This window comes from Pteropus alecto, unplaced genomic scaffold (genome assembly GCF_000325575.1).
Source record: "Pteropus alecto unplaced genomic scaffold, ASM32557v1 scaffold326, whole genome shotgun sequence".
Taxonomy (NCBI): domain Eukaryota; kingdom Metazoa; phylum Chordata; class Mammalia; order Chiroptera; family Pteropodidae; genus Pteropus; species Pteropus alecto.
In genome coordinates, this window is record NW_006438873.1 from 1,256,938 (window position 1) to 1,270,779 (window position 13,842).

Genomic DNA, 13,842 nt, shown 5'->3' on the forward strand with positions numbered 1-13,842 from the left:
GCACGCGCGCGCGCACACACACACACACACACACACACATACACACAAATGCTCACACCTCTGAACCAGAACCCCACCCCCCCACCGGAAATAAAGCAGGACTTGGCAGAGAAGGGCAGGGCCCTGGATGCCACAGGTCAGGGCTGAGGACCAGGCCTCGGGTCAAATGGTGGGTGACCCCCCAGAGGGTCTGGGATGGTGGAGGGGGGCAGATCCCTGGGGCTCCTCAGAGGGTAGGACTGGGTATGCAGAAGACTGGGTCGCTGGGAGTCAGGCAAGGAGGGCAGATATCCTATGTCCCCAAGCACCAGGACCAGGTCCTGGAAGTCTGAGTCCCTCAAGTGGATGAGCTCAGGGTCCGAGGGTGGGGCCCAAGTCCCTGAGTCCCCAAGGAGAACGGGTCACTCACCTAGGAGGCAGGCCAAGACCCTCATGTTTGCAGAGTCTGGAGCAGGGATGGAGCAAGAGGGGACCAGAACAGGAGAATGGAGGAGACCACAGCCACCGGAGGGAGGGAGGGAAGGAGGGGATGGAAGCGCCTACAGAGGCGCTCTGGACCTGGGAGGAGCAGGCAGGAGCTGGACTCTTTGCCAGGAGCAAGAGAGGCTGCTGAGGAGGCAGCAGGGGAGGGGGGGCGGGGAGGGGGCTGGCCAGAGGCTGAGGCCTAGGGAGGAGGGGGGTAGCAGGAGGGAAGGAGGGTGTCCAACTGCAAACACCCACACAGAGCCGGGCGTGTAGAGATGCTTAGGCTGCGGAGAAGGGACAGACAGGGGCAAGGCGCCCACGCATCTGCGTCCTCTCTGTCTAGCCAGGGAAGTGTGGTGGGATCAGGGTGGACAGATTGGAGGGTAGATAGGCGTTGCCGGGCATGGGAACCTGGCACGGCTAGGGATCGCCATTCAGCAGCAAGAGGGCCTCCAGCCAGACACCAGGAAGGACTCCCTGAACTGCAAAAGCAGACTGAGAAACCCCTCTCTCATCCCCCAGTGGAGTTGGATGTAAAGCCACCCATCTGAGGGAGAAGTAGCTGAGCTTCTATGCACCCCCGACTCCCCGGAGGGAACCAGGGTAGGGAGATGAGCAGACCAAGGGTCAAGGCCTGGATGGGGAGATGACTGCACACACACACTCTCACACTCTGCACCAGGCAGCTGGGAGGCGGAAAACTTGGGTAATGGGGAGCGTGAGTCAGAGGGCTGGCAAGGAGCAGGGCTGCTGTGAGCTCACCGCCTCCCCTCCTCGTCTCCCAGGCCAACACCCCCACCAACAATTAATGTCAACTCCCGGAAGGAGGAGCCAGACAGAAGGGGGGGTTCAGAGACGACTGGGAAAGGCATCAGACAGAGAGCTGGACCCAGAGCAGTTCCAGGATTTATTAACAAACGGGTGTAAAAACCAGACGGGACTGGCTGCCCTTCCCGTCTCTCACCTTCTCCCAGGGAAGAGCCACCACTCTGTCTCAACCCCTCCTCGCAGAGCTCTCTCTGAGACCACCCTCCCCTACAGAGGTTCTGCTCATCCCCTCTGGCTCCAAACCCATCCCCTCCAAGCATAGACATCAAACCCCACTCCCTTCATGGGAGGCCTCATCCTAGTTTGGGGTGCCCCTGCCAAGTCCTAACTCTTGGAGGGAACACTTGCTCAGCCTCCTCTCCTCCTCTCTGCATCTTTCCCAGGCCGATAGCACAAACAGTGTAGGCTTTGCAGACACACTGGAGATCTCAGTGCAGACAGAATCTGAGGCAGGGGGCTGGATGGGTTGACCACTGAGAAGCTCAGACACTGAAGACAGCCTCAGGCCTCAGTCTGGACCCTGGGCAGGTTGGGGTGCACACAGGGGGCTGTGGAAGTGCCCACACCGGGTAGGTGCTCACACATGAGTCACAGGTTCTTGCTGAACTCCCTTACCAACGTGTAGCCCATGCAACCCCAGCTCCCCTCAGCCTGGTAGCCGCAGCCCTCCAGGATCCCTGCCACGCCCCAAGCCGCCACGGCCACTGGGACCACAAGGCGGGCCCGGGGCTCCCCCATGCTCCCTGCCCAGGTGCGTGCCCGGGACTCTGCAAAGGCCAGTAACCGCCTGCCCACGCCTCTGCGGCGGTGCCAACGGGCGACAGAGAGGCGAGTGACCCGGGCCCCAGAGTTAGAGCCAGGGGCTAGGGCCAGGACCCCGCACACATCACCAGAGCCACGCACTGCTACCCAGGGCCCCCCCAGGCCACCCGGCGGAGGCAAGGAACCCCACCGGGCCCGTAGGCCCAGCTTCATGGCCACCACAGCCAGGAACACAGGCAGGAAGAGGGCCAGGGCAAAGGAGGCCAGCACAAAGCGCAGGCCACTGCTGGCGGCCGCCAGAAGAAGCAGGGCAGGTGGCCGTGTCAAGGCGTGGAGGGCCACTCGGTTCTCCGTGTCCTTCACAGCAGCCTGTGGGTGTGAGGGGCATTTAGAGTGGGGGACTCAGCTGTCCATTATACCAGGGACTAGGAGTGAGTGGACCCTGCCTGAGAGGGATCTGGGGTGTGGGCTCCCAAAGGAGAAGGGAAGCAGTGTGACAGGACTTGTGGCTGACAGACACAGGCAGGGCCTGGCCACATCTGCCCTGGGCACCATCAAACGCCATACCTGGTAAACAGGGCTTTGAATGAGTGAGCGAATTAAAATTAGGAGGTTGGGGACACCCAGTTCAGAGGAGGGACAGGCAAGAGGCACCAGGGAAGGCTGAACCAGAACAGAATGGGAGACAGGCCCCATTCAGAAAATGGGCAAGCTCTGGGTAGTGAGCAAGGAGGCTAGAGTGGGGACAGCACAGGGCTCAGGGCCCTGGCTCTGCTCTGAAGAATATGGGATAGGAGGCAGAGTCCCCACAGCCCTCCAGTGATAAAACCTTCCTTATTCCCAAGGGTAGGAAGAGGGCTAGAAGGAGACCAGGCCAAGCCAGAGAGACCAGGCCAAGCCAGAAGCGGCTTAGGAGGAAAGCAGGCTCTCCAGGGCTCCGGGCTGGCTCACCTTGCCGCCCCGCCCCCAGGCTCACTGGTGCCCCGCAGCCCTCACCTTCAGCATCTCCAGCACCAGGGGTTTCTCATCCTCCCTCATCTCCCGCACCGACAGGTGGCTGGGAGCCATGGCAGCCCCCGTTCCCCAAGGGAGCAGGCGTGCACCTGGTGAAAATAAGCAGGTGAGCGTCAGGACAGCACTTCTAGTCCCCAAGCGCCCCAGGGGTGGGAACCTGCAGTAGCATGTCCCAGATGAGAATAGTTAGGTCGCTTGCCCCCGTCCCACCTAAGCGAAGTGACGGCCGAGGCAGGCCAGGCTGCCCCCTCCACCCAGCCACCTCCCTAACGTCTCCCGGGATCTCGCCCCCCAACTCCGTGTTAAGCGATCTACCCCTAAATGACCTGTGGTTGCCAACACCTGGCAACACGGGGGTCCCTCCCAAGCTCTGGAGCTTCCCTGGGGGCGTAGGCGAACTCCCCCTCCACGACCAGAGGATGGACCGCGCTCCCCAAGACCCAGCGTCCCTCTCCCAGAGTGGCCGCAGGAGCAAGGACCTGCAAGGACCTCTGCGGGTCGCTCTAATCCTCTGACAAGGTGGGGTACAGGGTTGGGGGAGGGGAAGAGTCGCCGGTGGCGGAAGTGACGTAAGACTCGCGCACGTTAGAGGTAGGACGGCGCCTTTACTCGGCCTTAGCAACTGTTGCCAAGTTGGTGGTCGCTGAGGAGGAACGAGGGCAGGACGCGGGGCCCCTGGCAGGGACGGGGTTAGAAGGACCGATGGAGAGAGGACCCGTAAGACGACGACGGGTCCTGGAGGGGTGAGGGCTGGGAGCTGTACTTAGCAGCCCGCGGGGGCGCGCACGCTAGCTTCACGACGTTCCCTGGTTGCTAAGCAACTAGCGAGTAAGTAGGGGCGGTGATGGGAGCGGATCAATACTCATTGGCGCCCGGGTCTTCGTGGGAAGAGCCAATTCCGTATCCTGAGACCACCAGCTCCCAAACTGTCCACCTCAGGGACCTCCGCTCCAATCCCAACCCGGGCTCAGTGACCTTCAGGACAAGCATTCCCCACAACCGACTTTTCAGATGAGAGGAGGGGTGGGGTGACTTATAGGGAACAAGTGGCAGACCAAGATTCTAGATTCCTGCGCCTTCCCACTCGCGACCACTGCACCCATTTTTTTAGGGTAAACAGAGCCCCACGCAGAAATGGCTGCCTCCCCCCGCCCCCGCCCCCACGCAAAGCAAGTCACCTGCGAGCCGGGATGCAAGAGATAAGATTCCAAGTTCCCAAATGGTGGCCATGGCCATGGCATTTGCCCCCTCCCCCCAACCTAGCCTCCCCTACCAGGAAAACAAAACACAGGAGAGATTCTGGTCTTTATTAGCAAGCCCAGCCTGCAGCTCGCCTGCTCCCAGCCCAGCCCAGCCCAGCCCAGCGAGAAAGTGAGTCCGGCTGTGTGTGGGGGGCAGGAAGAGGTACCAGTGTTCCTACTCAAAATGTATGTACCAGCTGGACTGCAGGCAGAGTCTGGACAATCTGGATGGAGGGCAGGCCCTGAGGGGCCATGCCCCCTGGCGCGGCTCCTGCAGGGACTACTTGTACCATCTGGGGGGCAGGAGCTGTGGGGAGGCTTGCAGGGGCAGAGGCTGAGGCAGGTGGTGGTGGGGCCAGCAGCTGCAACGTGGCTGCGCCACCCCCAACACTGTTCTCCAGCAACTCAGTGGCTGGGGTACTGCGGATGATAAGCAGTTTCTGTCCGGGTGGCCCGGGGGCAGGTGGCTCTGCTATCCCGGAGGGAAGGGTCTCTACTTCCTGCACACACAGCTGGGTCTGCTCTCCATCAGCCCCACTCAGCACCAGGACACTCTGCAACCCCTCATCTGTCTGCAGCGTCTCAAAGAGCACATCCTGGACCACACCGGTGCTAGCCTCACTGTCACCTGGCTCCCCAGGGCTGGCACCTGCCAGCAATTCTTCAGCTGCACCACTCTGAACCACTAGCAGGTTGGGGGCCTCAGTGGTAACGGCTCCCCCACTGGGATTGGATAACTCGCCTGCCACAGGCTGGAGCTGGACTGCAGTCACCTCCTGTGTGGGCTGGAGCTGGACTGTGGTCACTTCCGGTGCTGGTTGGAGCTGGACTGCAGTCATTTCCGGGCCTGGCCGAAGGGGCTGGAGTTGGACCCCACTCACTTCCTGTGGCCCAGCCTCCCCACCCCCTACATTCTGCAAAAGGATGAGGCTCTGCCCACCCCCACTGGCCCCGGCGTTGCCCCCTCCCTGTACCCCAAGTCCTGCAGGGCCTGGCAGCCAGACTACTCCAGCCCCCTGCCCAGCCTTCCCCACTGCCCTTGGGCCCTGCCTTGCCCGGCCGCCCCCACCACTGGTACTGGAGGGCAGCAGAATGAGCTTGGGAGGGGCAGGGGGCGGTGAGGGTGTAGCAGGCTGCACACTGCTGGGAATGAGCTGGAGGCCCTGGGCCGTCTGCACTAGGAGGAATGTCTGGGAGTTGGGGGCTGCCGGACCCAGGGGTGGGGCCTGGGCTGGGCTGCCTGCCACCTCAAGGGAAAGTGTGGCCTGGAGGTGGGGGAGCACATGGACATCTTGGGTAGCTGGTGGCATTGGGGCTGCAGCCAGAGGGGTGGGGGGTGCAGGGCCAGCGGCAGGGGTGGCCTGGGCATGCGTCCTCAGGTGCCGCTGTAGGTAGGCAGCCATGACGAAGCTACGGCCACAGACAGGGCAGGCAAAGGGGCGCTCTGCCGAGTGGGTGCGCTGGTGCAGCAGCAGGTTGGAGGAGTGCGTGAAGGTCTTGGGGCAGAGCGGGCAGCGGAAAGGCCGCTCACCCGTGTGCACGCGCTGATGCTGCCGCAGGTTGGAGGTCTGCGCAAAGCTCTTGCCGCAGACGCCACAGGCATGCGGCCGCTCGCCTGTGTGCACATGGCGGTGGCGCCGCAGGCACGACGTGTTGCGGAAGGCCTTGCCACACTCGCCGCAGGCGTAGGGCCGCTCGCCAGTGTGCAGCCGCAGGTGGTACTGATAATGGGATGACCACTTGAAGGTCAGGCCACACTGGCCGCAGGTGAAGGCCCGCAGGCCCGTGTGCACACGCTGGTGGATGGCCAGCAGCGATGAGCGCTTGAAGGCCTTGCCACATTCGCCACACTGGTAGGGCCGCTCACCCGTGTGGTCTCGCAAATGGTAGCGCAAGCCCGATGAGCCCTTGAAGGCCTTGCCACATTCGGCACACTTGTAGGGCCGCTCAGTAGAGGTGGACATGGGGGCAGGCGGCTGCAGGGCAGGAGTGGTGGGGACCAACGGCTCCTGTGGGCAGGTGACCTCAGCAGCCTCAGCCTGCGGGGGTGGGCGCCCAGCCGCCGCCTCCTCCACGTGGCACTGCTGGTGTGCCAGGAGGCTGGCGAGCTGTGGGAAGGCGCCGTCACAGCTGCCACAGCGAAATGCCTGTCCACTGGCTGCCCCGTGGCTGTGCTGGTGGCGGGAAAGGCCAGCCACTGTCCGGAAGGATTTCCCACATGGGACGCAGGCGAAGCCAGGAGCAGCAGTGGCAGGAGGGGGCTGGGGCTGCTGGGCTGGGACAATCGGTGCAGCCTTCTCTGTCTCCGGGGCCATGTCCTGGGTTGTGGGCGCCGCCTCTGGCCCTGGGCAGGGCTGGTGCTCTAGCAGCAGCTCCTCGCTGCCAAAGCCCAGCTCGCAACCGTCACAGCGATACACCAGCTCCACTGTGGTCTCAGCTGCCGCCAGGAAGAGCTCAGGCACCACGGGGGGAGGCGCTGGCGCTGGGGGCACTGGAGGGCTGGGGGAGCGCAGGTGCGGCTGCAAGTAGGCATCAGTGACCAAGACCTTGGAGGGCTCCCGCGGCGGTGGTGTGGCAGCAGGGGCGACATCATGGGTGCGCTGGTGCAGCAGCAGGTTGGAGGAGTGTGTGAAGGTCTTGGGGCAGAGCGGGCAGCGGAAGGGCCGCTCGCCCGTGTGCACGCGCTGGTGCTGCCGCAGGTTGGTGCTCTGGGTGAAGCTCTTGCCACATACGCTGCAGGTATAGGGCCGCTCACCCGTGTGCACATGGCGGTGGCGCCGCAGGCTAGACGAGTTCTTGAAAGCTTTAGGGCAGTCAGGGCAGGGGTAGGGCCGCTCGCCTGTGTGCTGGCGTAAGTGGTACTGGTAGTGGGATGACCACTTGAAGGCTAGGCCGCATTGGCCACAGGTGAAGGCGCGCAGGCCCGTGTGCACGCTGCGGTGGATCTGCAGCAGCGACGAGCGCTTGAAGGCTTTGGGGCAGTCGGGACACTGGTAGGGCCGCTCACCGGTATGGCCCCGCTGGTGGTAGAGCAGGGCCGAGGAGCCCTTGAAGGCCTTGGGGCAGTCAGGACACTTGTAGGGCCGCTCGCCCGTGTGCGTGCGCTGGTGGTGCAGGAGCCGCGACGACCAGCGGAAGGACTTGCCGCACTCCCCACACTCGTACTGGGCCGCCGGGGCGGGGGCTGCGGGGCCAGGCTTCTCCCCGGAGCCCTCCGCGGTGGAGGCCGGCGCCATGTCCGCGTGGGAGCCAACCATCACACCTGGGGGGGATTCCAGGTCAGGGGAGGGCGGCCCCCTCCCCCCACACATACCGAGTCATCTCAACCCCAAACCCGCACTGCAGACTACGCTGCCCCTTTAAAGGCGGGGGTGCCTCCCCTGCCCGCTTCGCTGTAGGAGCCTCTGTCAGGATTAGCACCTACCAAGGGTCCAGCTTTGCCCCAAGATGAAAGAGTTCAGGTGCTGAACTCCCAGCAAATTGGGATGGGTGGGTGACCAGCCTTAGGAAGTAGGTCAGCCATCTCCTCCAGGAGGCCAGAAAGGCCTGAAAAGGCTGAGCAGGACTGTAGAGCTCTAATCTAAAAATAGGCCCTACAAGAAGGGGGGGGCACCTCTCCAGCACCCTGGCTTCCAACCCTTGACTCCTCTCCCTGTAAAGACCCACCCATCCCCAGCCTCAACATCCACACCCATTGCAGGAGCTTTAACCCTTCCCTGTAACTGAAATCCTGTGATCATCCTCCTCTCCACCCACCCTATCCCCCAATTCTGCTTGCCTGGTTCCCCTTGGTCCCTTGACCAAGACTCCTTCACTGCATCAGATCTCCACTCCACTGTGCCCTCCGCTAGCATTGCATCTTCACTTCTCCTTGCCCAGCACAAGGGCTGTGGGCACCCCAAAACTGCTAGCCCGGTCCCCTTTGCATTTGTGCCCCACAATAGCAAACTCCTCCCTACTGGCCACACTGCTCATTTGCATTTCTCTGGTCCCTTCACCACCCCCAGGTGATACTTGCATGTTTTTTTCCCCTCAAACCTCTTTTCCCCTTCTGCTCTTGGCAGGTGACCCTGCCATTGATCTTGTCACTGGGAAAATAGAAGCAATCAGAAGAGAAAGTTCCCACGTCCCAACCATACTCCAGTTATTCTCAACAGGACAATTGGGACCCCCCCCCATGGCACCCCACTCCAAGGGGCACTGGCAATGCCTGGAGACTGTTCTGGCTATCAGGCTGTAATCTGGAGGGGCAGATGCTCCTGGCATCTAGTAGGGGGAGGGCAGGATGCTGCTCAACATCCCACAGTGCATGGGGCAGGCCTCACAGCAGAGTGATCCAGCCCCAATCAATGCCAGTGGTGCTGGGGCTGCGAAACCCGCACTGCCCCTCCTTCTGGCCTGCCTCTAGGCCCAGGGGCCCTGAGGACCCACCCTGAGCAATGCTCCTCACCCAGACCACACTCATCAACGTGCCCACAAGCTCTGTCTCCCATCTTGACAAAAACACTTTCACCCTACCAAGCACCTACCAAGGGTCCAGCTTTGCCCCTCCAGCTAAGCTCTAGTTTCTCTCCACCTTTTCGCAGCAAAACAACTCAAAACTGCTCCTTCCCATTTCAAACATCGTGGCCTCCATGGTACTAAACCCATGGCCTCTGCCTAGTCCACAATGGACCCTCCCTCCTCCAACCAGTCCCTTTGGTTCCCGAGATACCATGCTCCTCACTTGCCCCCGGTCTTAGTTTCAGGTGCTAGTCCTTTCCATCGCCCTGACTCGTGCCTATAGGGGCATCCAAGTCCTATCCGCCCAGGGAGCCCTGGCCTCCCTCAGGCCTCCCCATCTATACATAGGAGAACTCTACAGTCCACTATGACACCTTTTTTTTGAACTCCAAACCCCTGCTCACGATGCCATGTGGACAGCTAGACACCTCAAATTTAACATGCCCCAAAGCTAACTCCAGGCTTTGGCTCCTGCTTGCCCCCACCTCACCCCCAACCCTCCTTCATCCATAATTTTCTCCATCCCCGAAAATAGCTCTATTCTTCCTCAGGCCAAAAGCCTTGGGGCCCCCTCGCCTCTCACTCTGTGACAGAGCAAATCCATCAGTGCTTCCCCTGGCCCAGCAGGAACATACTTGCAATCTGGCCACTTCTCACCAAGTCCCCTGTCGCCACCTGTGTCCAGGGTATCTACACCCCACTCCTGGCAGCTGCCATAGCCTCCTAACAGGCCTCGTGTTTCCAACCTCACCCTCCCTGGCCCAGTATACTCCCAGCACAGAGGCTGAAGCAAAAATCCTGCCAAAGCCTCACAGCTCCCATTTCCAAGCAGAAGACAACCCCTTAAGAGAGCTACACCGCTTGGCCTCCCCCCTCACTGTCCTGCTCCTGGCTGCTCCAATCCTCACAGCGCTCTCAGCACCCAGCCTGGCTGGGCATGCCTGCTCCACCTGGGGCACTTACAGAGGCCCAGCCTAGTAGTCTGCTCCCTCACATCCAATGTCACCAGCAGGAGGCATTCCCTGACCAGCCTGCTTAAACCTGCAACCCCTTCCAACACTCCCCATTCTCTTTCTCTAACTTACATTTTCTCCATAGCATTTATGACCTTCTAAACTACTTTGTAATCAGAGTTTCCCAACCTCAGCACTGTTCAGATTTGGGGCTGGACTAGTGTCCAGGGGGCTGTACCATGCACTATAGGATGTTTAGCACCATCCCTGGCCTCTACCCACTAGATGCTAGTGACAGCTTACTCACTGTTGCATCCCAGCGCCTAGAATAACGTCAGGCACAAAGAGAGTGCTCAGTAAAAACATCCGGAATAAACGAAGACTGGACATCTCCTTTGGACAGGTGATAAAGATTCCTTTTATAGACATGACCATCCCTTTGAAAGTGTTTTAGGAGACAATTATCCCAAGAAGCTACATGTGCCTTTCAGAAGGCTGGGCGTGCCTTAAACAAGAGATATTCTGCTCTGGAAGAGCCGAGGCCTATTCCACCCTTCCAAAACGCTGGACCACACCCTTCCACCAGATCCGACTTCCCCTTTAAGAGGATGCTCCTGCTGCAACCCCTGCTCCACCTTTGTTGAGCTAAATTAGAGACTATTTTGAAGCCACCAGGATTTATAAGCTTTTTCCTTCGATGTCTGGACAATGTCACCGGTCTTTTAAAGAGAAAACCTATTCATAGTGGGATGAAAAGAAGCTCCTGTATACAACGGAACCTGCCCCGCCTCTCTAAAAGCAGCCCCTTGCCCCTTAAGAGAGCGAAGCCGGCCAGGCCGATAAAAGTCGGAGGTGAAGTAGCGCCCTTTCCTTTAAGGCATCCCTTCCGGTTTCACGCTCGCGATTTCCCCCATGTCTCCGCCCTCCGGTCCCTCCCCCCACCCCTCCGGTCTCTCACCTGCAGCCCCGACCCGGGCAACGAGCGGAGGAGACCCAAGGCCTTCCCGCGGGGGTCGATGGGAAGGCGGGGCCCCGGCGCCGGCGGTGCAGGCTTAGGGGCCGGGGCGGGGGCGAGGGCGGGGGCGCGCTCCCTCCCAACGGCCCCCGGCGCGAGGCACCCAACCTTTACCCGCTGCCGCTCGCGCACACAAACCCCGACGTCGCCGTCGGAGCGTCACGACGCCACGTGCACCTAGGCCCCACCTCCCCGGCCTCTGGCCCTTGCGGCTCTTCCCGGGCGCCGGCAGCGCGAGGCATCTTAGGAGCTGTAGTTCTCCCCGGGCTCCGAAGGCCAAGTCCCGGAGGCGGGCACGGAGGGTCAACCCAAGCCTGGAAAAGCCAGACTGGGGTCCCGGGTTGCACGTTCTCCTTTATTAATATTGATTACCTCTCGTCTGTAATAAAGACCCTCCCAGTTGGCGCGGTTCTGAGCAGGCCTCGCCCACCAGGGGTGTTGGTCGGCCCGGGCCTGGTCCCCACTTCCAGGTCCTCCAGGGTCTCTTTCCCAGTCCATAGAAGTCCCACGTCCTCGCGGTTCCCTGGCGCCTGCCGGGTTCATGGGTGCAGCTGTGCATGAACCTGGGCCTTGCAGTGCAGGGGGCTGCCCAGGATGCTGGTGGAACACTCCTTCATTTCAATGCTCTGCCCGCATCGCCTCAGGCTTCTGGCCACACTGACTTTTCTCCGGGTCATTCGACACAGGGTTTCTCCACCATGGCACTAGTGACATGGGCCTGATCAGTCTTTGCTGTGGGGGCGTCCTGTACATAGTAGAGTGGTAAGCAGCATCTTTGGCCTCCACCCAGGGGAGGCTAATAGTACCCCCTCTCCGCCTGCTCACCTCCCCCACACTTTATGACAGCTGTCTCCAGACGTGGACCCACGTCCCTGGTTGAGAACCACTGCTCCAAGGCCATCCTCCCCTCACTCAGCCTGAGGGCCACTCTGTGTGCTGTTTCTCAGACCAGCTACCCCATTCCTTCTCAGCTGCTGCTGGAAAACCTGCTGCTGGAAAACCTGCAGTCTTCTCCCTGCCCCATCACGTGCTCAGCGACACTCATTTGTGTTCCATGACAGCATGGAAGGGTCTGTCTTTGTCACCCAGGTGTCCCCAACAAGGGGCCTGATCAGAAGTAGGCGGTACCCTCTCCCTGCAAGGTCTTTGTGAAGTCCCTATAAGTTTGTGCCAGTAAAATCTGCTGCTGCCAGCTCAGTCCAAACATTCCTTTTCCTTCAGCTTCTACCTCCCCGCTTAGAAAGGAGGCTGCTCAAGGCACTGGAAGGGAAACCAGAGCAGAGCCTTGAGATAATGAGGGGTGAAGAGAAGACAGGAGAAGAGTAGCAGGTACTGGAGGTAGAGCTGGAGGCTCTGCCCATTGGGGTCTGACCTCACCTGTGTCCAGGGCTGCCAAATATCAGGCACTACCCTCCTTGGCTCTGGGATGGAGGGAAGAGCCCATGCTGGAGGTGTAGATGTGGACATAGCCCACAGTCACTCCTCACCTCAGGCCACTAGTGGAGGTGTAGATGTGGAGTGTGCTTCCCAGCTGGCTATGGGCAGGGGTGGTGTGGAGGTACATAGCCCACAGTCACTCCTCACCTCAGGCCACTAAGGTACCAGCAGTAGTGAAAAGAATCCGGACCAGCCCCATTTACCTGCCTGTCCCAGGCGGTCCATGGCATCAGTGATTCTCTTGCTGGCCCTGAAGACACAGCCTCCATGGAGTTTACAGATGTGAGCACATGGATTCTGCCACATGACCTTGGAAGGGGTCCTTAACCTCAGATGAGATGGCAGCCCCAACCAACACCACATTGCAGCCTGTGAAGTCCTGAGTAGAGGATCCAGCTAAGCCACAGGTGCCTGGACTCGTGACCCAGAGGAACTATGAGAAAATTAGTGTCTGTTGTTTTAAGCCATTGTATTGGTAATTTGTTATGCAGCATAGTAACTAGTATATTTCTTGTGTTAGTTTGCTACAAGTGCAATAACAAAGTGTCACAGGCTGGCGGGCTTAAACAACAGAAATTTATTTTCTCTCATTTCTGGAGACTAGAAGTCTGAGATCGAGGTGTCGGCAGGGCAGTGTCCTTCTGAGGCCTCTCTCTTTGGCTTATAGATGGTTGTCTTCTCCCTGTGTCCTCTCATGGTCATCCCTATGTGTGTATCTGTGTCCTTATCTCTTCTTATAAGGACACCAGTCATACTGGCTTAGGGTCCACCCTAGTGACCTCATTTTACCTTAATCGCCTGTTTAAAGACCTTATATCTCTGAATACAGTCATATTCTGTCTCAGAAGAAAAGATGTGAAACAAATATGACAGGGTTGACCCCTTTGAGTTCTGAGTTGGAGACACCAGGAACTCGCCATCTGTAAATTCTTAGAATACATTTTAAGTGAAACAAAGTCCCTCTGGGACTGGGCGAGAGAAATAGCAAATAAGTGGAGTGGAAGCAGGGAGGGACAGCCTGGTCTGGGCTCCTTGCTGGTCCTGACACCTTGGTTTCTCCCTCTCCAGATTAGAGGAAAATTTAGGGGCAAGGTTTCCACATTCCAAGTGCAGTGAGGTCTGCAAAGGAGGCTGAGGGAAGAGTCCTGAAGTCTGGGTACCACCTTTGGCCCAAACCCTTCATGGCTCCCCTTCAATCCTGCCCTCATAACCCATCTCCTACCTTGCCTGTGGGCTTAGCCCCTGTCCACTTCTCTGACTTTGCTTCCCACCATCACTCCCTCTCTCACACCAGTCAAGCTTGCTCCTGCCTCAGGTCCTTTACACCTACTGCAGATCTCTGCCTGGTTGCAGGACAATTGTCACCTCCTCAAAGAGGGCTTCTCCATCTGAAGCAGCACCCTTCCCGAATCCAGCCACCAACTTATTGTGCAGCTTTAGAACCTTCACAGCACATCCCCAGCTGGGATTTTCTTGTCATAGATGTCCTTCCCAGACTCCTACAGGAGCAAACAGGGCATGTCTTGCTCATCACTGCACCCTTGGTCTCTGCACACAGTAGGTGCTCCATAAATGTCCATTGTGAGGGCTGAGACAGAGGAAAGGAACTTATGCATACCTTCCA

The 13,842-nt window shown here is 59.6% G+C and overlaps 2 protein-coding genes across 3 annotated transcripts; both read right to left on the reverse strand.

Moving 5' to 3' along the window:
- Window positions 1-25: 25 nt before the first annotated feature.
- Window positions 26-11,684, reverse strand: NAT14 (N-acetyltransferase 14 (putative)). Of its 2 annotated transcripts, XM_006915941.3 has the most exons (3): window positions 10,725-11,684; window positions 3,052-3,158; window positions 26-2,424 (listed from the first exon to the last, which is right to left on the reverse strand). In XM_006915941.3, exons 2-3 carry the CDS (start codon window positions 3,121-3,123, stop codon window positions 1,882-1,884), a joined length of 615 nt encoding a protein of 204 aa, XP_006916003.1. In that variant the 5' UTR covers window positions 3,124-3,158; window positions 10,725-11,684; the 3' UTR covers window positions 26-1,881. The 2 variants fall into 2 exon arrangements, with proteins under 2 accessions (XP_006916003.1, XP_024905427.1); XM_025049659.1 differs by lacking the exon at window positions 10,725-11,684 and having other exon boundaries at window positions 3,052-4,216.
- ZNF628 (zinc finger protein 628) lies at window positions 4,362-10,699 on the reverse strand. The gene has a single exon (XM_025049658.1). The coding sequence runs from the start codon at window positions 7,619-7,621 to the stop codon at window positions 4,490-4,492; it is 3,132 nt and encodes a 1,043-aa protein (XP_024905426.1). The 5' UTR covers window positions 7,622-10,699; the 3' UTR covers window positions 4,362-4,489.
- Window positions 11,685-13,842: the final 2,158 nt, after the last annotated feature.